Source organism: Nannospalax galili, unplaced genomic scaffold, assembly GCF_000622305.1.
Source record: "Nannospalax galili isolate Female #2095 unplaced genomic scaffold, S.galili_v1.0 scaffold6429, whole genome shotgun sequence".
Taxonomy (NCBI): domain Eukaryota; kingdom Metazoa; phylum Chordata; class Mammalia; order Rodentia; family Spalacidae; genus Nannospalax; species Nannospalax galili.
Genome location: NW_008360226.1, coordinates 20,611 through 44,940, shown reverse-complemented (window position 1 = coordinate 44,940; position 24,330 = coordinate 20,611). Strand labels below are relative to the sequence as shown.

Here is a 24,330-nt window from a genome sequence, read left to right as displayed (position 1 = left end):
TTTTATGTATACACATGTATTGCCTGCATGTGTGTAAGTGAACCTGTATGTACAATGCCCACAGGGGTCAGAAGAGGGTATTGAATCCCCTGGAACTGGACAGTTGTTAGGTGCCATATGGGTACTGGGGATCAAACTCAGAACCTCTGCAAGAGCAATCAGTGCTCTTAACCACTGAGCCGTCTCTCCAGTCCTGTAAAAAAAAAATTTATTTTAAATGTTTTACAATATTATCCTGTGTAGTGTTCATTCTCATCCACTACACTTGAGCTCCTTGAGTGCAGGTTCTGGTCCTTTTCATATCCTCAGTGCCTGCCTCGCTTAAGGCCTTGTCCCTAGAAGGAACCCCTAATTATTTGTTGAGTGAGTTGTTGAATATGGTGTTACAGAGAAGACACAGGAAAGAGACTGAGGGTGTGGTGACTGAAAATTTCCAAGTCCTTCAGAATTCACTGTCTCTGTCTGATATGCCTCTCTACAGTGTTTTCCTTAAATGATTTCTTATGATTGACACATAATAATTATAGGATAGAATAATTGTAGGTTACTTTCAGCCGTGCCACCAGCTCCCAGTTCTCAGATGACTCTCCAACAGGACAATCAACCTGCTAGGTAATGCCCACCACACCCTTCTTTCCCTCTGATTAACAACACTGACTCTTTTGTTTATGTATAATGGATGTCTTTAACTTCTTTATTTAATGTATGTACATTTAATAGGACAGCTGTCTCAGTCATGTAGAGTGCCTGGAGGACAGAAGCATCACACTGTACAATACAAAGGACTTTGGAAGTACCATGGGAAAGCAGGTGCATCTGAAAGGAGGTCATGATTGGAGTTGTTTTATGTTTAGTAGGGCCCAGAGAAGGTGGGGTTTGAATGACCATAAACACAAACTGCAACTAACAGAACTCTGAGACTATTTTGTTCCCCGTGAAATATCTACCTTGTCGTATTATTCAGTTGACTTTTGTCTCCTAAATGCCAGTCAACCCAGCTTCTGAGACCACAGATGCACTGGAGGCCTTTGAATGCAGATGCTGGGACTGTGAGGACAGAAGAATCACTTCAATGCCATATGGGATGGAATTCGAGGGAAGGCCAAGGGCAAGAGATCTCCCAGGACTTTTGTTTTTCTTTTCTTCAAGAAACAAAGACAGTACATGGTGTATGAAGATACCTCTGGATTTTTGGCCTTTCTACCTGGATCATGATGACAGGCATCTGTTGAGATGTTTATTGGCCATCTTCCCCGCCCCCATGTAAGTTCTGTGATGGCAGGGCCTTTGCTTGATTTACTGTCTTGTCACTTACACTCAGAACAGTACCTGACATACACTAGATACTCAGTAAACACTTCTCGAATGAGTGAATGGGCCCAGACATTGAAACAATAAGATACTCCCCAGCAACTCAGGAGCAGGTAGGAGTTTCTGAAATGAAAGTGACTATTACATTAGGTGAAGGAGACAGAGCAGGACTGACGTTTATTGGTACTGGGGGGATTAGCTACCACAATAACAGAGCAACAGTGAGCTGCTAAGCCAGTCTTTCTTTGGCATCTGAGGGACAGTAAATCACAGCCAAGTCCAACCAGTATCTCTTGCCCTCTGTGCCAAATGACATTTCTATGTGGACACCATGGAATCACTGGGTGCTGAACAGAGTCCTGGGAAGTCATGCAAAGAGTCCAGGTAACTACTCATCCCTGGCATCTCTCTCTGCTGCTTGTGTCAGAGTCTGGTGAAGACTTTAGTATTGGGAGAAAGGCAGCAGAGATTTCTACTTGCTCTTTTTCCTGAAGTTTAAAGTCCACACATCTGGCATATTGTTCCAGAATTTATAACCCAAAGTCTACATATACATTCTTGTAACCCTTGATGTCCTTAAACTTGTTGCTCCTCAGATTAGCTTGGATCTGCCTTTGGCCACTCTTAAAAGGGACTGTCTTCAGAGTGATGCTGGCTTTGTGATGGGGCTTGAGGACTCCAACGCTGCAACAGAGAAGGAGGAATGTCAGAAAACCCCAAAGCCATTTTCCTTCTACTTCTGGTCTCTGTTCTCCAGTTTCCTGAGTCTGGCCCATGAGTCTTTGTGCAGAAAGAAGGATCGTGCTAAGAGCAGGATAAGATGAGAGGGGAGGCCGAGCTCCCAGCACTCACAGGATTCTCTGTTGCTTCTTAAAGAGGCCGCTTCCTTCCAAGGTCAGCACACAGTCCTCAACTGGCTCTGAGAGTGGGTTTGAAAATATCACCTGGATAGTGAGTGGCTGATTCACAAAGGCTGTTCCTAGAACCTAAACAGACCCAGAGCAGGGGAAGGAGCAAGGAATTAGTTGCCATCCCCAAGTCACTGAATGCTAACAGGTAGCACTATTTGTAAGATGGCAGAATATGCCACCCCCAAATAGGCCACTTTGGCCTAAGGACTATTTTGAGTTAAAACAATAAGAAGTAGACACAGGAACACGCTCTCTGACCTCCCTCCATTTTACCTAAAGAAAGGACATAAATTTACAAAGATGACTCCCCACCCCTTCCTTCTACCAAGAAGGACCACTGAGACAACTTCAGTCCTTTATCAACCTGGAGAGGGCACTAAGGAATCTACATAACAAAATTTACTACCTAGCTTTTACCTACTTTGGTTTCGCATGTATTTGCCTTCTCACAACTTCTACCCCTGGACACTCAAGGCCCTTTTTCTCTTTCTGTCACTTTTCTCAAAAGTATTGCTCCTTTGCTAAGATGCTATAGAAGACTATCAGAGCCTTTGAGTTGCAGCACCAGGGACTCTGAGGGCTCAGTTGGCAGGATCCAGGAGATGGGTTGGGCCTAGGGAGACGGCATTAGAAGGAAGGAGCCCTGGACACCTTCCCACTCAGCACAGAATGTCAGAGCAGAAGGGGTCCTCAGAGGCCCTTTTCTCTAATCCCTTCTGACAGACAGTCCAAGAGGCAGGCCTAGGGGCTTCCCCAGGGATGCACAGGCAGGAAATGACACATCAAATCTGAGCTGACCTTGAGGTGGGCTCCCTCCATCTGAGCCCTCTAGTAAATAGTTTCTTCAAGCTGACCCTGGGAATACCTCCTGTGTTGTCACCCACACAGGAAGTAGCACAAGAAAGGGGCTCTGAGACCTTGGCTGCTGCTCAAGGACCCACACATAAGGCTTCTAGTGGTATAGAAGATGAAGACCTCTGAATAAATTTCTCTCTCCTGGGGGGTACCAGAAGAAGCAAAGAAAGGGCCATTCTTCTGAGCAGGTCCAGCTACCCTCTCAGAGGACTCCACCTCCTCCCATCCAGAGCCAAGAGGGCCCCCAGACCATTTTCAGGAACCATTCTTTGCCTACATTAATCACGATGCCTGGGAAAGTCAAGGTGATGATCTTGTTCACCAGGATTTTCTCAGGAGTGCTCTTCTCTTCGCCCAGGGCACTGATGCGGATTAGCTTGTCTGTCGACAGATACTGGTTGTACTGAGAGTAGAGGATTTTACAAGGGTAGGTCTTTTCTAGGGGGAGAAGACAATAAGGAAGTGGGAGAAGCTGAGAAGACCAGTCAGGCCTGAGTTGGATCTGCTAGTTCTTCCTTAGAAGAGGGAGCCAGTATGTACCAAGCCTTCCTAAAGCAGGCATTAACTTTTCTGATGAAGAAGCTCCAGTTAAGACAGGTGAAATAGCTTGCCCAAAGAATCATTCTGCTTTGGAAGGTTGAAATTCTAGCCAAGGTCTGGATGACTCCAAAGCTCTGGATTTCCCCAGTAAACAGGCTACTTTCCTCAGAGATAGTAAAAGAGGCCAGAGAGAGGAAGAAAGGGAAGGAGGGAGAGAAAAGGAAGAGGAGGGAAGAGGAGGAGGAGGACTATGTTCTGGAGGAAGCATCAGGAAAAACAGTGTCCCAGCTATATGCCCCCCACATCGATGCCGTGACATAACTGATTCTCTGCACACAGTGTGTCCCATGCCCATATCCAGAGCCCGTACCTTCTTGAGGAAACAATGTGATGAATGCTATGTCCTGCCAGAATGGGGTCAGGGGGCTGCCATCATGCAACAGGGACTGGGCACTCAGGTTTACTTTGAGATCCTTGAACTGAGGTGACATATTGAGAGCCAACAGGACAAAGTTTATGTCCTGGCCCATGTTGGGTAGGTCGAGTAGCTCAAATTTCAGGGAGACCTGCATAACGTCACTGGGTTGAAGGGAAGGTGTATCCAGGCTCCGAGGGTTGTCCTGCCCTGGTGGCATGGAACTGAAGGGTGTCGTGTCTGCTCGGTGAGGACCTTGAGACCTTCCATCCTTTAGCTTCTGCAGAGCCTTTAGAAACACCTGCCTCTCTTGAAGGGAACCTAGGAGGATAGAATACAGGATTATCTGTGGGACAGGCTGACCTAGGAGGTAAGCCTAGCTGAACACCCCACCCTCAGCACCTCCACCAATGCTGTGAGGACTGATTAGATTAGAGCCTTCACTTTCAATGAGTATGCTCTCTTATTCATCAAGAACTTTCCAAGAGTCAGGCTCTGCTGAGTTCATGCCAACTACTAGAGAGATGCCTGATTACTAAGTTATTCCCCCCTTTAAGTTGTTTTTCATAAGTGTTTGATTATAGCAATGAAAAAAATAACCAATACACTTAGGCTTGGATTGCCTTCTAGTACTGAAATAACGACAGCAGACCTGCAGCAGATTATTGGCAAATCTAGACCTGAACACTGTCCAGCACTAAATAGTGGAAGTGAATACAAGCTCAGAGAAAATAGGTAGGCAACTCAGAATTTTTGGAAAGGTAGGCACAAATAAAGTCAGAGTAGGAAGACTGGAATAAATACCTGATCCTTCAATGCACAGATGATATTTGACACTAACAAGCTTCAAGAGCTTTCAGGAAACTATGCCTCGACTTGATGGAATAGCAACACACAGTTGATATTCAGTATTGGAGAACTCTTAGGAAGAATTTCAAATGACTGTTTTCAGATGGGTGGTGAGATGCCTCAATGTGTGAAAGCACTTGTTGTATAAGCCTGGTGATCTGAGTTTGATCCCTGGAACCCACATAAAGGTTGAAAGAGAAAGCTGATTTCATAGACTTGTCATCAGACTTCCATATGTGTACTATGGTAAATACGTACACACACACACACACACACACACACACACACACACACACACACACACAATATTAAAGTTTAAAAAATAAAAGCAGGAAGAGGCCTCTGGTGAAGACATAGCAGAACACATGAGATATGAAAATAGAGGGCAGAATACTGGAGTTTGAAGGTGTGAGAGGGAATGAGGGATGGGGAGAGGAGTGAATGAGGGGATAGATTAACCAAAGCTAAGGTTGCATGAAAAAAAATCTATGGAAATGCACTACTTTGTAAGCTAGCTAAAAAAATTAAGGGGCTAGAGAGATGACTCAGTGGTTGAGAGCACTGGCTGCTCTTGCAGAGGACCTGGGTTCTATTCCCAGCACCCACATGGCGGCTAACGACCGTCTATAACTCCAGTTCCAGGGGAATCTGACGTCCTCTTCTGACCTCTGAGAGTATTGCACAACATGGGTGCACTTACACACATGTAGGCAATATACACATAAAATTAAAAAATAAAATAAAGTAATTAAAAACAAAGAATTTGAATACAGGTGCCCTGCATGAGTAGACAATGCCTCCCCCAGAAGGTACAGGCTGTTAATGAAGATTTCAGTGCCAGGCATGGGATATCTCCCTCTATGTTGCTGGCCAAATAGACTCTCCCCCAGAACAACACAGGCTATTGCCATTGCTCTTGGTTGCCCACCATAATTAGATGACAAGACCCTATTGCTAAAGACACAGCACACTTGGGTTGCAGGGTATGGAGAAATCAAGCTGGAACTGACCTGAAAACTTCCTCCCTGCGGGGTAGCTTTCATAGTGACAGAAGGTGTGCTATGCAGGTTGCTGGGGGAGAAAAGACATCAGTGGTATTACCCAGCACTGGACTCTGAATGCTACAATACTAACTTGCCAGGCAAGATGTGCCCACTGGTGCAATAGTGCCATGAAGGTTGGGAGGATAACCAACAATTTTCTGTTTGGATTTGAGGCCTGCTCCACAGGAGGGAATTCATGCTGGTCAAAAGTTCATGGCTTGACAGGTCATAAGCCCTAAGTGGGAACTCTATTATTAATGTTTTGCTAAATAGACATGTCATCAAACTGCTTTCTAAATATTTATGTTTATACCCATAGATTAGTGCTGCTTGGCCAGAGAGGCTTCTTTCTGTAGTGGGCATCAATACAGAGACTTCCAAACTGGTCAGAGTGCTGAGAATAAGTTACTACTGAGTGCTCAGCCCTAAATGGGACATCTGTATCAACTCCAGACCCCTGCCAAGACCCAGGGAACATCATGGCAGATGGAGTGGAAAGAATGTCAGAGCTGGAGAATGGGGAGGATTGCTCTGAAATGTTTCTTCTATTAATGACGTGGCTGTTGTACTCATGAATTCACTGCAGCTATAGATACCTGCACAAGACCTACATAAAATCAAGCCAACAAGATCAATCAAAATTCCAACAGGCAGCACTAACTGGACTGTTATGTAGCAATTTCCTCTGAGATAAAGCATTCCATCTTGGAGAGAAGCTCATTAGGACACGGGATGTTCTAAGGAGAGGTGAAACATTCCATCCTACAGGGAAGTTCATTAAGCTCAAGAAGTTAATGACTCAATCTCTTCAGGAAGTCTCCAAAACTGGCCAGATTCTCTAGGTCCCGCCAGCCCTAAGCATATATAAACAGTAAGGACTGCTGAGAGACACTCTCAGATCAGCTGAGCTGAATGGGAGAGGCAGATCAGCCAAGCTGCCTGGAAAGACATTCTCCAAGCTGCGGGCAAATTGTGCACATTTCCAGCTTTGATGAGCTGTCACCCATGCCAGGGTGGGCTTTTGATGATAAAGTTGTCTTTGGGTCATTTCTGCACCTGTAAGTAATCCTAACAACTCATGAGTTCACCAAGTTGGACTTTGGTGGTATCCTTACTTTGGTCTGACATTGGTTCCCTGTCTGGGATGAGTGGACATATAGCATAAAAGAATTCCAAATTTATTGCTTAGCTGAAATTCAAATTAATTTTGAATAGAACTATACAATAGAACTATATTATAACAAATGGGCACTAAGTTACACTTGCGGCAAGAAGTTTTGGTGTGCTATTTACTTCACAGTATCAATAATCATCATGAAACTTCCATCTTAAAAATGAGGCCAAAGAAGTTTGAAATTCTTTACCACAGAGAACTGATAAATTTGTAGTGTTAGTCTACATATCACTAAATCTGGATGCCAGATTTAGCAAATAAAAATACATGGCTGGGATCGGAGAGATGGCTCAGCAGTTATGAACACAGACTACTCTTGCAGAGGACCTGGGTTCAGTTCCCAACACCCACATGTCAACTAATCACTGTCCTTAACTCCAGCTCCTGGGGATCCAACACCCTTTTCCAGCCTCTTTGGGTATTGCATGATATGGATGCACTTATAAACATACAGGTAAAATACTCATACACATCAAATAAAAATAAGTAAATTTTAAAAAAATTAAAAATAGGTGGCCATTTAATTTGAATTTCAGCTAAGCAATAAATTTGGAATTCTTTTATGCTAAATTATTATTCATCTTTCCAGAGTTCCCACCAGAAGTAAGTGTCAGCATGCTACAGTGCCTACAGGCTCAATAATCTGCTTGGCTCCCTCCCCTTCACTGTATCACTTCCTCACTTGGAATGGCTCTTATTGAGGCAACTCAAGTAAGTCAACGGGAACAGGATGATACCACTGGGCTATGTGTTCAATACAGTCATCTCTTGATATCCACAGGGTACTGGTTTCAGAATCCTCAAACATGTCCAGATCTATGGAAATAAAAGTCCCTTACATAAACGGTGTGCTATTTGCCCATTGTCCAGTATACTTCATCTCTCAATTACCTATAATACCCAAGACAATATAGATAGCTAGTTTACTGGACTGCTTAAGGAATAATGACAAGGGAAAAGCTCATGCACGCTCAGTATAGATGCATTCCCCCCGCCCCTGCCCCCGCCCCAGTGTGTTCCATCCACAGTTGGTTGAATCCACAGATGTGGAATCTGGATGTGAAGGGGGTGGATTGAACTTGCCTCGGTTTCTGAGGCTGGGATTCCAGAGCTTCTCTGTGTCTGCCTGGAAGGCCACATATGCAAACCATAGACACCCACTCACCAGCACACCCAGCAATCATTCAGCTCCCTGGCCCTCCACCCACCCTGACTTCTTCCTGCCAGATCTCAACTGTGCCTCCTCGTCCTGTTTCTAGTCCTCGTGACTGGATATTTTTGCTTGACTTCCTAGAAGCTCACCTACTAGGTAGTGGTTCTCAGTTTCTAGCAGTTCATCTATACCTGACCAACTTGATCTCTCCTTTGGCCCTGATGGTTTTGATAAGAAGCCCCTGCCAGGACTGTCAACTTCAAATCATTCTTTGGCTCTGTTGACCCCATAGAGTGCATATAAAGGTGAACCCTGGTCTTATATTTCAATGTGGATATTAGCTAGTGAACCAGTCTGACTCCTAAACAATCAAACACCATCACTTAAACAAAAAGGTCAATAAAATAAATTAAACTATATAAGAGAATTTGCTAAGTGATTACTGACATCTTCAGTAGGAGGCTGAACTTTGGGGGATGCCGGGGAATTCATGCTTTGTTAGCAGAATGCCTGGGTAATGGCTCTCCAGTAGACATGAACGTATTATGGTGGGCACTCTGGTCTGTGGGGTGTGGGTTGATAGTGGACACAGAAAGTGAAGCAGTGGGGACACCCTAACTGGGTCCTTACAACTGAGTGACTGAGCAGACAGTGGACCTTGGTCCTGACCTGAAGATGCCCTTTGATTTTTAGGGGTAGGGCAGGGCATGGTTCCCCAGAACATGGGCTCTGAGTGATGCTATTTGGTTGTACCTTCTTCATACTTGTAGCTCTCTGTGATGTCATCCCGCTCGTCACTCTGGATGCTCTTAGTGCTGATAAAGTTACCAACAGCAGCTGTATCCTGGTGAAGTTTCTGCTCCTTCCCTCCATAAACTAGCCAGGACATGCAGTCTGCATTGACCATGGAAAATGCAAAGCGTGTGTCGAAGTTCAGATCGACTTCTCCTTCTTTGATTGCTCTGACAGAGGCAGGACCGCAGCAGTAGAGACCTGAGGGAGAACCAGGAGGAAAACTGTGGTAGGTAGTTTGTGGTGGGCTAGACAGGGGGCTGGGGCAGGTCTGTGGGAGTGGGTCCTGACTGCTCTCTGGAGAGCCTCACCATTGCTGGTTTCCTGAGGTGTGGCATCCAGCACCTGCCAGCCTCCATATCCAGGAGGGAGGTCCTTACGTGCCATCCAGCACTCATTCCATACATGGAAATTCCTGAGGAAGAAGCCAGAGGAGTTGGTATTGTAATGGCCCCAAATGGAGTTCCCCAAATTGTAATAGCCAAAGTAACTTCATTTTCTTCATTTTGTATAAAACAGCCACTTTAAATTTTAAAAGCTAGAAAAATGGCCAGCTTCAAGGTCAGGTCCAAACTTAGTTGCTTTCCCTTAGAAGAGTGTTTTCTTTGAAGTAGCTGACCTTGAAAGGAAAGTGTCACCTCCCAGGCACTGCAGCTGTGCTTCTTGCCTAGCCAAGAGAACTAAATAACAATAATAAGAAGAAAGTTCCTTACTGTCAAGGTCTCTATACATCTGTTAAGAAAAATGACTAACAAAAGCTACTCAGGACCACCTGGTATTACTCATGTGTGAGGGATTCTTATCATTTTTATGTTTTTTTCCTTTATAAGCTAGTTTTACCCTCCCCTCGTGGCCGTGTGTCCTGAATCTGACTAAGGGACCACAGCAGGCTATAGCCCTAATAAATTTGACCAATTAAAGTTTGAATTAGGTTTGGTGGTCTTTTCCCGGTGGTTCTAAACGCCATAAGATTATTAAACACAGTTAAGGCAGAGGGTATCCTGCTTAAACTGTTAGAGAAAGACAGACACACAGGGCTTCAAGCATCTATGGGTGAACAGTAAACAGATCTTCCTCGTGGGCCTCCATTTGCCTCCAGAAAAGAGCTTCTTTCTGCTGACCCTGAATAAAGTGAAGACTTCTAGTCTACTGAAGTTAAAACTCCTTCATGCTCTCTCAAAAAGGTCCTCATGGTCTGTATGTGTGTTCGTGCGTGCGTGCGTGCATGCGTGTGTGTGCGTGTGTGTGTGTGTGTGTCCCATAGAAGAAGTCATAGTCTCTGACACACCTATAAGTAAAACTTCAGGCCCTCTGTAGTCAGAGACATAGGTTATTAGATGAAGGAGGTGACAAAGGGGAACCTCAGACCCAACCCAAGAGCTCTGATGATGTGAGAATTGTAAACCCATAGCTGTTTTATTTTCTGCTACCTCCCAGCCTTAGGATGGAAATACCCAGCCCTGAAGTTGTCAAGAAGCAGGAGGATATGAGCAAACCACAGGCTATGTGCATAGTCCTGCCCTATTTCCTGCCTGTGGGGTTTGGCTCAGATTTGTGGCCCAAGAAATAGATTGAGTGGTTGTCTCTCACCAGACGGTATCCTTCTTCATATTCTCCAAAATCCTGCCTGTGCTGTCATAATACTCATCTATAATCAGGTTCCCGTCTGTGTCATGGCCGGAGTCAAAGTTGGTGATCACACGGGTGGGGATCCCCAGGCACCTCATCACTGCAAAAAGTTAGAGAAACCTCCAGTGGGCTGTGGATCCTGAAACCATCCATGGGACTCCCTGGGCTTGGGCCCTAGATTTAGTGAAAGCATTTATTTGGCACCTAAAGTACCAGACAGGCGCTGTCTGGGATGATGGGCTGGTGATGATTCCATCTCTCTCCCCAGTTCCTGAGCTCATAGAATGACTGTGTAAAGGTTAGGATGCTGGATTTCTCTGAGAAGCTTTGCCAGAGCCAACAGAAAGTCTAGCAAGTTGTCAGATCTGCTGCTCATGCCAGCAGGGTGGGGCACACCTCTCTCTGTTGGCAAGATGTAGAGACCTGACTCAGACTCACTTCTGTCCTGGCCTTAAGCCTCCATCTTCAAACAAATAATTGGGATTCTATTTCTTCTTGTCATTAGGATTATTTCTGAGACTGTCAGATTCTCTGCCAGAGGTTTCTGTGACTCGGAGTTCCCTTTTATTCTTTGGGAATATTATTGGGGAAACCTCTTTAGGAAAGCATTCCAGATCAAGTCAGGAAGGAAAGAAAACTATGTAACAAAAGCTTAGAAAATAAGTGTGTACTTAGTAAAGAAATTCTTGGAAAGAGGTATGTCCTAGTTTGTTTCTCCATTGCTGTGACAAAACACTCTGTCCAATACCAACTTGGGGAGGAAAGGGCTTATTTAGCTTACATCTTCTGGGTCACAGTTCATCAGGGAGCCCAAGGTAAGAACTCAGGGATAGGAACCTGGAGGCAGGAGCCAGAGCTCAGGCCAGGGAGGAACTCTGCTTACTGGCTTGCTTCCCCGGCCCCTGCTCAGCCTGCTTCTTATGCAACACAGGCCCACCTGCCCACTCACAGTGGGCTAGGCCCTCCTACATCACTCAACAATCAAGAAGATGCCCCACAGACATGGCCACAGGCCAGGAAATTCCCCAATTGATGCTCCCTCAACCCAGGGGTGTCAAGTTGATTCTAAAGCTATCCAGCACTAGGTAGGATGTTGTCTTTATTCCCAAGGGGTATCTGTTTCTTTAGCCAACCAACTTCTTTCTTTGTCCTCAGCTGCATCTCCTGTCTATGCTCTTTTTAGGTAAGTGGTAACTCTCATCCCAGCTTTCCACCAACTGCCCTGGGGATGCCTGTTCCAAGGCCAGCAGTGCTAACTTACCCAATTCAAGAAGAATAATTACTAGTGAGCAGTGAGGCTCAGTGAAGAGTGTTTCACCTATCTTAGGATAATGCTTCATAGTCCCTGCTAATATTATTATTACTGATTATATTATTTCCATTTTTAAAAGCTTTATTTTATTTTTAAATTATGTATGTGTGTTGGGGTATATAGACATGAGTGCAGTTGCCAGTAGAGGCCAGAAGAGGGCATCGAATTCCTTGGAGCTGGAGTTACAGACAGTTGTGGATTCTAGGAACCGAATTCAGGTCCTCTGAAAGAGCAGCAAGTATAGATTTTACTGCTGAGACATCCTTCCAGCCTCTTTTATTTCCATTTTGACAACAGAGGCTAAGAACAATTTGCTACTTTGACCAAAGTCACACAGCTAGTAACACAGGGCTCTTGAGTTGTGGTTTCACTGCTAAGCTATACTCAATGTCAGGTATAGTCATCGGTACTATTCCCACAGCTTGGCATTCTAGTGCTTTATACATCTCAGACATCTCCCTGTGTTATTATATAACTAAGAGATTTCTAGTAGTTAATAATTTTTTATATGTATGAGTGTTTTGACTGCATGTATGTAAGTGTACCTGTGTCATGCAATGCCCACGGAGACTAAGAGGGCATCAGATCCCCCAGAACTAGAGTTATGGATGGTTGTTAGTCACCATGTGGGTGCTGGGAACCAAACCCAGGTCCTCTGTAAGAGCAACCAAGATGTGCTCTTAACTTCTGAGCCATCTCTCCAGCCCCATGCTTACTTTTAGACATTTAGTGGGTTTCCAATATTTTTCCTGTTGTAAATAATGGTAATGAATGTCTTTATAGATCAATCCCTTCTCATTCCTTGGGAAAGATTCAAAGAGGTAAAATGACTGAGTGAAAACCAGATATTTGTAAAGGTTTTCCAGCCATGCTGCTGTCATTTTAGAAAGTACTTCAATTTTTTAGTTTAAATATTTAGTTGCCTATAGATTTTAGTTTACACTCTATTTTTTTTTCTTTTTAGACAAAGTCACTGCATCGCCCAGGCTGGTCTTGAGTATACAGGTACATGCTACCAAGCTCAACCTTCTCTATTATTTTTTGTGGTTCTGGGAATTGAACTCAGCAGCCTCACACAAGCTAAGTAAGCACATTACCACTGGGCCATAGCTCCAGCCTTTTTTTGTTTTAAGTCTTAAGGCAGTGTCTTGCTAAGTTGCTCAGGTTGACCTTCAACTCACTCTGTAGTTCAGGCAGGTCTTGAACCTATGATCCTCCCACTTCAACCTCCCTACTGGCTGGGATCACAGGTTTGAGCCATCAGTCTTGGCTGGGCTCCTTAGCAGTTTGGCCAAGCCTCTTTAGGCCAAGGGAGGGGGGACACTCTGAATGTGCATTGGGTTGTAGACGAGAGAAGCCCAAAGGGAAACCCTGAATTCTCCCTTGAGAGGCAGGTCTGAACACAGCCAAAAAACTAGGGCAGGCAGTGGGCAGGACTGATAAATGGGTGGAAGGTGGAGGTAACACAGGACATGCTCAGAGGAGAAGATGGAAAAGCTGTCACTGAAGAAACATGAGATAGGAGTGAGGCAAGGGAGGAGTGCTGTGTGGGCACATTTATGCTAAAAGTGTGGTCAGCAGGGTGGATGCCATTCACAACAAGAGAGTGTGCCAAGGCAGGGTGGCAGGCAAGAGCAGCCTCCTCCCTTCTTCACTCTGACTAATGAGTTCAGCAACGGCCACTTGGAGTGCCAGTGCTGGTGTCAATTGCTGATAGCTGTGGCCTAATGGGCCCTTTTCCACCCTAACACAAGGCTTGTAATGATTTGTTTATGAGTCTGTCTTCCTGAGGGCAGAGATTGTGCTACTCATCTTTACCATTATACAGTCATTAACAATAACAAGTCAAAGCCTACGGTACAGAGACTTGCTGGGTGGATGGGTAAATAAATGATGCCCACTCTAATAATTTCTGACTTCAACACAGTACTGTCAGAATGGCTAGGCACTATACTTTAAGTACCAGACTTCTGGCAAGCACTATACTTTAAGTACTTCACTTCTTGACAGAGTATAGTGATAGATTTGCACTGATCCATTCTCACTTGTCTTCATCATGGCCTATAAGAAGACTGAGGAGGAGGACAGGTTATTATAGTGGGACGGAATGAAGCCACAGAGGGGAAGAATATTTCCTCCTCTTCCTCCTTTTCCTCTTCCTCCTCTTGTTCTTTTGTCTCCTCCTCCTCCTCCCACTCCTCCTCCTCTTCCTTTCCCTTTTCCCCCCTTCTCTTCCTCCTCCTCCTCCTCCTCCTCCTTCTCCTTTTTCTCTTCCTTCTTTTGAGTAAAAAAAAATATTTGTAAAGGTTCACCAGACATGTTGCTGTCAACTTAGAAAGGTTTGGGTTTTTTTTTTTTTTTTTTTTTTGGTATTTTTGAGACAGGGTCTCCCTGTAGCTCCAACTGGCATGGAACTTGCTATGTAGACCAGGCTGGACTTAAACTCACCTGCCTCTGCTTCCTGAGTGCTGGGATTAAAGCTGTGTGTGTGTGTGTGTGTGTGTGTGTGTGTGTGTGTGTGTGTGTGTGTTTGATGTAGAATCTCATTCTATAGCCCAGGCTGGCCTGAAACTAGCTATTTTTCTTCCTCAGCCTCCTGAGTAGTAGGATTACAGATGTGAAACACCATGACAAAATCATTTTCTTACATAGAGCATGAAGCACATGGGAATGGAGTGGATTGATCATATCTGCACGGTGGATGGAGTGCACATGTTTCCAGAGCCTTGTTCCCTCTGTTCTTGCTTAGTTCTCCCACAAAGAGCTCACCTGTCTGTGGCTTCATCTCTAACTTGCCCAGGGCTCCTGATTTGAATCTTGGGCCTGTATGGAGACTTCACTGTCACTAAATGTATCTCCAACTGAGCTGTTTTTCACTCTCCCAGTACCCCTCTCTAGCAAAGGACATTATCCTAGTGGTTGCCAACTACAGGGTCAAGCACTTCATAAGCATTATCTCACTTAATTCTCTCCAGGACCCTATGTCCTATGTCCTTCCTGACTTGAGAGATGATGTATCTAAAGCTTAGGGAGGTGATGTTGCAAGTCAGGGAGAGAGGAAAGTCAGGCGAGGGCTTAGGCCCATGCTTGCCTGATCCCTTCCTTGCTTTAACTACAAGCCCCACCCTTGCTACTTCACCAGGCATCCCTCCTATGGTCTCAGTACAGCCTCCCGTGTAAAGTTTCACTGATTGCTCCAGGTCACGCTAACTTCCTTCTTATGCTGTCACACCTTTTAGCACTAGATTAATCCCTCCATAATTTGATGTATCTATGTCATCTGGTTGGCCAGATTACAAATAACTTCAAAGTGGGGCTCCTATCAGATACTTCCTAACACAGTGCTGGGAATAGAATGAACACTTATTAGCTTTCTGTTAAGTGAATTGTCTTCAGCTTGTGAACAAGGTTTTTCTACAGACTATCCGTTCCGATGACTCACAATCTGACATGACATTCAGAGGACTCTTTTACAGAAAAATTCGTGGGATTGAATCTCTCATAAAAGAGAACAACACATTTATGTTTGTGTACATGTACATATATGCCTGCATACCCATGCAATGGAAATTAGGCAAAGGTGGATAAGATTTCAGGGGGCTGGAGAGATGACTTAGCAGTTAAGAGTGCTTACTGCTCTTGCAGAAGACCCAAGTTCAGTTCCCAGCACCTACATCAGGCAGGTCAAAACCGCCTGTATCTTCAGTTTCAGGAGAACTGGCTGCCTCTTCTGGCCTCCACGGACACTCATAGGCACATGGTGTGCATATGCATACTCAGGCCCATACACATAAAATAAAATAATAAAATAAATCTTAAAACAAATTATTTCAGTTAGGAAGAGGTTTCAGAGTTCCCAAAGTATATTAGAACACTCCTGGCATCATTATGTTTCTTCATTCAGCCATTCATCCCATTCAGCAGTGTCCTGTCTTTGCCATGACCATAGGTTAGATGCAGAGAATGCAAAAAATGAAAGACCCTTCTGTGATCAACAAGCACGCCACTTCTGACTGATAGCAGACACGGTCCTGATGGTATATCCCCATATGTCTCACTCCCTCGTCTGGCACTGGAGTTCCAATTATGTAAGAAAAATCAATGGAAAGCTCAAATTCAATTATTGAAATTCAGTCAGTCATCTTGGCTGTCACACTCCCATGGCTGGTCTGTGGGTTTAGTCAAAGCTTCTGCACATTGCATTGAAATCTGATAGGCTCTGTAACCTTTTCATTTCTGTCTAGATGCATCCAGTTTCCAAATGAGGAGCATATCTCTTCCTACTCCCTTGCTCATGCCTCCATTGTCCCTTATGACCTCAGTGGCTGTGCAGCTTTGGCCTTTCAGATATGCCATCATGAGGTCATATTTGAACATTTTCTTCCATCTAAAATGGCAATGAAGTAAGATCTTATTTGCTTCCTATGTACATTGGATTTTTGAGGGGTTTTTGTTTGTTTGCTTGCTTTGTTGTTATAGAGTTTCAGTATGTTGCTTGGGCTGGCCTCCAACTACTCAGCTCAAGCCTCATGCTTTGGCCTCTTGAGTAGCTGAGACTACAGTGTGCCTAGCTCTTAACAGTATCTTAAAGGTGTAAAGGCATGTAATCTTGTTTTTCATAATAATATTATAGCCTTCCGGCCTTGTATTAGTGCCAGGCCCTACCAAAACTATTATTTTCATTTATGTATGTATATATGTATTTATTTATGTGTATGTGTCTGTGTGCATGCAGGCAAAGTGGGGACATGTGCTTGTGCACATGCTAGGAGTTTTTCAGGGTCCTTGTCTATCACACTCCACCTATTCCTTTGAAGCAGGACCTCTCACTGAATCTGGGACTTAAACATTTTTTCAGCTGCTCTAGAAGCCAACCAGCCCCAGAAATCCTTGTATCTCTGCTTCCCTTAGTTCTGAGGTCCAAATATTGTTAACAGCTGAGGCATCTCTTTAATCCACAAAGTTATTTTTGATAGGAAGACTGGCAATTTAAAACTAAATCATGGTCATTGAGACCTGTTTGCTATTCAAGATATACAGGTGAGCACTATTTATGGAGACACAGAACATAAACTCATAGTACATAGGGCACTTGGTAGCCTTCTTAGGAGAATCATGACCTAGTAGAAGGGGCTAAAACAGACTTTTAAGACTGCTCTGGATTTACCAAAACAAAGCTTAAAAGCAAACTTCCAAAGGCTCAAATTGAGCTACAAAGAACTTATTGGTATACCACAATGAAGGCTTTAAAAGAATAAAACATTTAGTTCAACAATACAAGCCAATGGCCAGCATTCAATCAAAAATTACAAAGCAAACAGGCAGATACAACCCATAACCAGGAAGAAAATTAATCACTAGAGCCAGATCCAGAAACAATAGAGATGATGGAGTTAGCAGCCAAGGATCTAAAAAAGTGATTTTAAATAGTATAAATAGGGGCTGGAGAGATGGCTTAGTGGTTAAGAGAGTATACAGAGAACCCAATTTTGATAACCAGAACCCACATAGAGAAACTCACAATTGCCTGTAACTCCAGTTCCAGAGGAATCTGACACCTCTGGCCTCCGTGGGTACAGGAACACACATATGCACATACACATACAGAGAGACTCAGACATAAAGATAATTTAAAAACAATAAGCCAGGCATGGTGGCACATGCCTTTAATTCCAGCACTTGGGAGACAGAGGCAGGTGGATCTCTGTGAAATCAAGGCCAACCTGGTTTATATAGTAAGTTCCAGGACAGCTGGAACTACAGAGAGACTCTGTCTCAAAAAGAAAAAAAAGTATAAATATGCTCCATAGAAGTTATAGGAAAACATAAATCTACTAAAAAGATAAATAGAAACAGAAGAAAAGACTCAATGGTATTTCTGAAGATGAAAAAGACAACATATGAAAGAAAGACCATGCAGACTAAAAATTATACACAGATAACACATTTTGTGAGAACACATTCAACTGTAATCCCACATATTAAACACATTAAAATGTTTTGTGGGGGGAGCTGAATGAAAGCAAGTTATTAGATAAAAGGAAGAAATGAGCATTTTTTTGGTTTTTTGAGACAGGAGGTGGACCAGGGTGGCCTTGATCTCACAGAGATCTGCCTGCTTCTACCTCCCAGGTTGCTGGGATTAAAGACATTCACCAACATGCCTGGCTTTCTTTTTCAATAGCTAATTTAAAAAGAGAAGCCTGGGGGGGTGCTGGAGAGATGGCTCAGTGGTTAAGAACACTGGTTTTTCTTGCAGAAGACCTGGGTTCAAATCCCAGCACCCACATGGCAGCTAACAATTGTCCATAACTCCAGTCCCAGGGGACCTGACAGCCTCTTTTGACCTCTGCGGGCATTGCACAACACGGATGCACTTACCTACATGCAGGCAATACACGCACACACATAAAATAAAAATAAATAAATAAAATTTAAAAAAAGAGAAGCCTGAAGCGGACTGATTACAATAACAACATGACATGAGGAATATGATTAATTGCAACCCTAATCATTTCAAGAAAGAAAGGAAGAAAATAAGGGGGAAATAGTGCTAGAGAGGATGGGGAACTGAAGTTTGGGAGATGGCCAGAGATATTGTTGAACAAGACCCAGCCAAACCACTGGAGCCCAAGAAGCAGCAATTAAAATAGAATCTAACTAATTATCACAGCTAACACATAAAACTATGTGCCTGGTATCTTTCTAAATAGGTGTCCTGTGTTAACCAACAACCCTATGAGGGAACATACCATACAATCTTCATGTCTCATAAATCAATGGAAAATAACGGTAGAGAAATATTTGAGCCAGGGCATTATGCAGGTTTGGATTGAGATCCAAAGAAAGGTTGGGGCAAAGCATTAGGCTCTTAGGTGAGGTTCCCTATTGGAGATTCAGGGCTTTGTAAAAACAGTGAGTGCAGGAGTTGTATTGAAATGAACATGAGCTACTTTAGAGAGATCACCATACAATTAAGTCAGAAGAATTCTTTAAAAAAAAAATTTTCGTTGGGGCTGGAGAGATGGCTCAGCAGTTAAGAACACTGGCTGTTCTTTCAGAAAACCCGGGTTTGAATCTCAGCACCCACATGGCAGCTACCAACTGTCCATAACTCCAGTTCTGGGGGATCCAATGGCCTCTTCTGTTGTCCTCGGGCATTGCATGACATAGGTGCACTTACATATATGCAGGCAATACATGCATACACATAAAAATAAAATATTAAAAAATATTCATGATTTTATTTCTTTTTATTACATGTGTAAATGTTTTGTCTGCATGTATGTAGGTACACCCATGTAGTGCAATGCCTGTGGAGGCCAAAAGAGGATGTCAGATCCCTGGAACTGGTGTTATGGATGGTTGTTAGCCACCATGTATGTGGGTGCTGTGACCAAATCCGGGTCATCTGCAAGAGCAGCCAGTGCTCTTAACCTCTGAGCCATCTCTCCATCCCCAAGTTAGAAGAATTCTTAAAGAGCATGTGGTTTGAAGAGGTTTAAAGGGTTTTAAGTAGAGGACCTTACTGCAAGTCATTCCAAGGTAGGGCCCAATTGTGAAAGACATACAAGTGGACTGCCTTGGGTGGAGAGGGACTGGCTGAGTCTCCAACCCACATCCTCCCATCTTTCACACCAGTCCCTGTTTCCTCTCTCACTGTGACTTCCAAGGCTTAGGGTTCTGCTTTACAGAGAAAGCGATGATATCCCACAGGCCAGTCACACATTAGTGTCTTCTTGCACAAGTCATTGCTGCCCCCACCCATTTCAACCTGATACCTGAAAAGCAGGTCAGGCATATTTCCAGGATGCCTGGACTTTTCTCAATCATCTTTATTTTCTTCTCTCTCTACTCCTCAAGCATATTTCTTTCTTTCTTCCTTTCTTTCATTTTATTTTTCTTTTTTTGAGACAGTGTCATACTGTGTAGCTCTGGCTGTCCTTTAACTTCCAGAGATCTGCCTGTCTCTTCCTTCCAAGTGCTGGGATTAAAAGCGTGTGGCACCACACCCAACCAACTTTCTTTTAAAATATTTTATTTATTTATTTTTATTTTATGTATATGAGTGTTTTGCCTTCATATATGTAAGTGCACCACATGCATGCAATGCCCACAGAGGCCAGAAGAGGTTGCTGGTTCCCCTGGAACTGGAGTTATGGTTGGTTGTTAGCTACCATGTGGGTGCTGGGAATTGAACCCAGGTCCTCTGAAAGAACAGCAAATGTTCTTAATCACTGAACCATCTCTCCAACTTTCTTAAAATATCCTAACATATCATAAAGTTCACCTTTGTGAAGTGTACAATTCAGCAGTTTATAATATTTTCTCAGGTTGTATAACAATCCAAACTATTTAATCTTAGAACATTTTCATCAACTCAAAAATAAACTTTTCTGGAGTCAGGCGTGATGGCTCACATGTAATGCCAGCACTTGGGAGGCTGAGGCAGGAGGATGATGAGTTTGAGGAATGCCTGGGCTAAACAGTGAGACCTTGTCTCAAAAATAAGAACAAACCAAACCACCTTTACCCACTAGCAGTCATCCCCATTCTCCTGTGCTCCCGCCCTAAACAACCACTGATGAACTTTCTCTCTGCACTTGCCTCTTCTGAACACGTCATACATATGGAATCATGGAATCTGTAGCTTTTTGACATCTGACTTCTGGGGAGAGTTTTCAGGCAACAGAACCTCTTTCCCTCCTCTCTGTTACCCTACTATAGTGCAAAGCATCTAGGCTACTTCTCAGACCCCACACAAGGCTGAGGGTCCCATTCTTTTCTAGGGTGAATGGCCTGAAAAAGAAGACTTGAACATCCTAGAGCTCTGTGGAGGCTTGCCCCGAGCACAAGAAGGGTGGGCTAAGAATTTCTGTAATTTTCAACAAATGGATGCTTAAGAAACTGTGTGCACAAAAAATTCTAACTATCTTTGATGAACACAAGTCTCCTTTCGTAATTTTTCTACAGGCTATTGAAGTCATTATGCTTGACATTCAAAAAGGCATAGCTGGTGGGAGGGCTGCAGAGGGGAGCATGCACTCTCTTTATGGTACTGTGGGTCATGCTACAGTTTCAAGCATACTAGGCAAGCACTCCACCACTGGGTTACACCGCCAGCTTAAGAATGTATTTCTAACTAATTCAAGAGTCACTTGGTCATGTTAAGCTTCAGTTTTCTCATCTGTGAAACAGCTGTAATGACATCTATTCTACAGGTGGTGGGGAGGATTAGAAACTGAAAAGTGCCTAGTATGAGCATGAAGCACAGTGGGTATTGGGTGAACGGCAGCTGCCAGCAATGTTGTCAGGCAGTACAGCCTGGGAGTTAGATCATGGCCTGTCGTGCCAGCAGACTTCAGAGTGGGACTGGCTCAGACACTCCATTTCCCTGTTTGATAGATGGAGAAGATGAAAGAATCATAAGGACATTTGGGGGATCCACTAAGATACCCCAACTAGCACTTCTGAACACTTATTCTAGCTAGGTACTCTCTGTATATGAACGCATACAATCCTTTCAACAACCCTAGCCAGATAAAGAAAATGAAATTGTGTCATTTTCAGGCAAATGGATGTAACTGGAAACAAGCTAGCCCAGAAAGACAAATATTGCTTACTGTCATATGTAGAGCTCAACATGCACACACACTTACACACACACACACACACACACACACACACACACACACGCACAGAGTGTGAAGATAGAAGAATGATTGTGGGAAGGAGGGACAGGAGGGAGTAACAGGAGTGGATGTTGTTAAAGTACGTGACACACTTGAACACAAATGTCATTATGAAACCCATCACTTAGTATGAAAAATATACACAAATATAAATTAAAATGAAATGAAATAAGAAGCACCAGGCAGGGCTGGAGAGATGGCTCAGCAGCTAAGAACACTGACTGTTCTTGCAGAAGACCCAGGTTTGAATCCAGCACCCACATGGCAGCTAACAACTGTCTGTAACTCCGGAGATCCAAAACCAGGTTCGAATCCCAGCACCCACATAGCAGCTAATAACTGTCTGTAACGCCAGTCCCAGGGGATCTGGATCCAACTTCTGTCCTCCATGGGCATTGCACGACACAGGTGCACTTACATGCAGGCAATACACACATACACATAAAAATAATAAATGATTTTTTTTAAAAAAAGGCACCAGGCAGTTGAAAGAAAAGATGTATTGAAAGAAGAATATAAGGTTTTCTGGGCCCCTCACATGATAATTTGCATAATTCTGAGATGTTTCCTGTATTAATCTCTAAAATAGCATAAAGTGGCATCTATGTTTTTCTAGGGGAAACAGCAAGCCTAGCCCTCAGGTACTATTCATTTCCTCATCACACATCTGAGGAAATGGAGATCCATTGTCTGAGGTTACTGAGAATTAATGGACATGTTAGTATTCAGAATCATGCCTTTCTTATCTATGGTTAAATTTCTGTGGTTTCAATTACTCTCAGTCAGCCACAGAACAAAATACTAGATGGAGATTACAGAAATAAATAGTTATTTAGTTTTAAATTGTGCACTGTTCTGAGTATCATGATAAAATATCAAGCTGCCCTGCCCACAACATGAATCATCCATCTGTCCAGAGTATCCACGCTGTATATAATACCTGCCTGTTAGCTACTTGGTACCCTTCTAGGTTACCAGATCACCTGCTATGGTACTGCGCAGTGCTTGGGTTCAAGTAGTCCTCATTTTTTAAAATAACAGTTCAAGAGTAACAGTGCTGGCAACTTTATCATAGCACATTATTATGTGTTCTCAGTTATTTTAGTTAATTAATTAATTTATTTTATTTTATGTGTATGAGTGTTTTGCCTGCGTGCATGTAAGTGCACCTGTGTGAGAAATGCCCATGGAAGCCAGAGGAGGGCACTGATCCCCTGAAACTGGAGTTATGGAGGGTTGTTAGCTGCCATGTGGTGTTGGGAATTGAACCTGGGTCTTCTGCAAGAGCAGCAACCACTAAGCCATCTCTCTAGCCCCTGTTCTTAGTTATTTCAGTTATTATACTAATTTCTTGCTGTACTTAATAAATTAAATTTTATCATAGGTATGCATTCATAGGAAAACATATAGTATACATAGGCTTTAGTACTGTTCAGGCATCATCTGGGGGTCTTGCAAAGTATTTTCTATGGATAAAAAGGTCCACAGAAACCCCAAGCAGACTGCCTGCAGAGTTCAAGTTTCTCCATTAGTCTAACCTGCCAGTGTTTTAACACAGTGTCTGGCACAAAGGAAATCCCCATTATCATTATGGCAGCTGTGGAATAATAATGATGTAATGTTTAAAGTGTGCTTTGGCAGCGGTATTGGCATAAGGAATGTGGCTAAATCTCTTCTCTTTCACTTTGGTGGCAAACCAAAGACACTGAGTCTTTTCCATCTTTGTAACAAGAGTAATTAGAACATGGTACCTAGCATGGAATAAGGACTCCATAAGAGTTAGGTGGATGAGTTTCTCAAAACTGATATATTTATTAATATATAGCATGACGGCACAACTCTTTTTTGCAAGGTCACTGAAGGGACATGATTCTCATAAACATTTTAATTGCTCTGTTGTGATTGCCTAACCTCCATCCACTGTCTCCACCTCTTTCATCACCCATTCCAGACAACCACTCCCAAACCCAGCTCTCTCCCTCTACACGCACACTCAATTTCTCCACACATTGGAAGGTTCCCCCTTTATCTTACACAAGATCCCTTCCCTGCCCTTCCATCTGTGTGTGTGTGTGTGTGTGTGTGTGTGTGTGTGTGTGTGAGAGAGAGAGAGAGAGAGAGAGAGAGAGAGAGAGAGAGAGGATTGCATTCTCTCTGTAGTCTAGGCTGACTTGGAACTCCTTATATCACCCAGACTGACCTTGAACTCACAGCTCTCCTCCTGCCTCAGCCTCCTGAGTGCTGGGATTATAGGTTTGAGCCACCCACTTGGTTTTCCACCCATCAATCTTTCACCCGCTTTTGGGGTGATTCAGGCTTCTCACTTTACCCAATCTCCATGGCTTTTGGTACCAAAGCTGTTTAATTATTTATTTCTTATCTCTGGGCTATCAAAGCATCCAACAAAGATTAGTCTCTGCAACTGTGGAAGAGGCGAATGCTGAGGATTTCAGCAGACATTGTCACACTGTCAGTATTGACAGAGATCTTGTGCCTTGGACGGACCTAGTTATGGACATTCAGCAGCCTCTCTAGACTTCAGAGTCTGGCCTAGCACACACATGCCTGTCACAGGGAATTTCTGCACAGAAGGCCTGAAGGTTCAACAAACACCAAGTTAAGGGCAGCTCTGACTCCCCTACCTTCTACTGGAG

General features: G+C 43.6%; 1 protein-coding gene across 3 annotated transcripts in view; it reads right to left on the bottom strand.

The window, feature by feature from the left end:
• Positions 1-1,744: 1,744 nt before the first annotated feature.
• Positions 1,745-24,330, bottom strand: part of Tgm5 (transglutaminase 5) — a 39,331-nt gene continuing 16,745 nt past the window's right edge. For 2 of the 3 annotated variants that reach the window (XM_029559194.1, XM_029559195.1), the window contains 7 exons: positions 10,634-10,772; positions 9,355-9,458; positions 9,005-9,244; positions 3,988-4,353; positions 3,355-3,515; positions 2,164-2,297; positions 1,745-1,995 (listed from right to left, as the gene is read on the bottom strand). In XM_029559194.1, coding sequence (XP_029415054.1) covers positions 1,842-1,995; positions 2,164-2,297; positions 3,355-3,515; positions 3,988-4,353; positions 9,005-9,244; positions 9,355-9,458; positions 10,634-10,772 — 1,298 coding nt within the window. In that variant the 3' untranslated portion in view covers positions 1,745-1,841. The remainder of the gene's footprint in view (positions 1,996-2,163; positions 2,298-3,354; positions 3,516-3,987; positions 4,354-9,004; positions 9,245-9,354; positions 9,459-10,633; positions 10,773-24,330) is intronic. The other variant, XM_008824182.3, reaches the window with a different exon arrangement.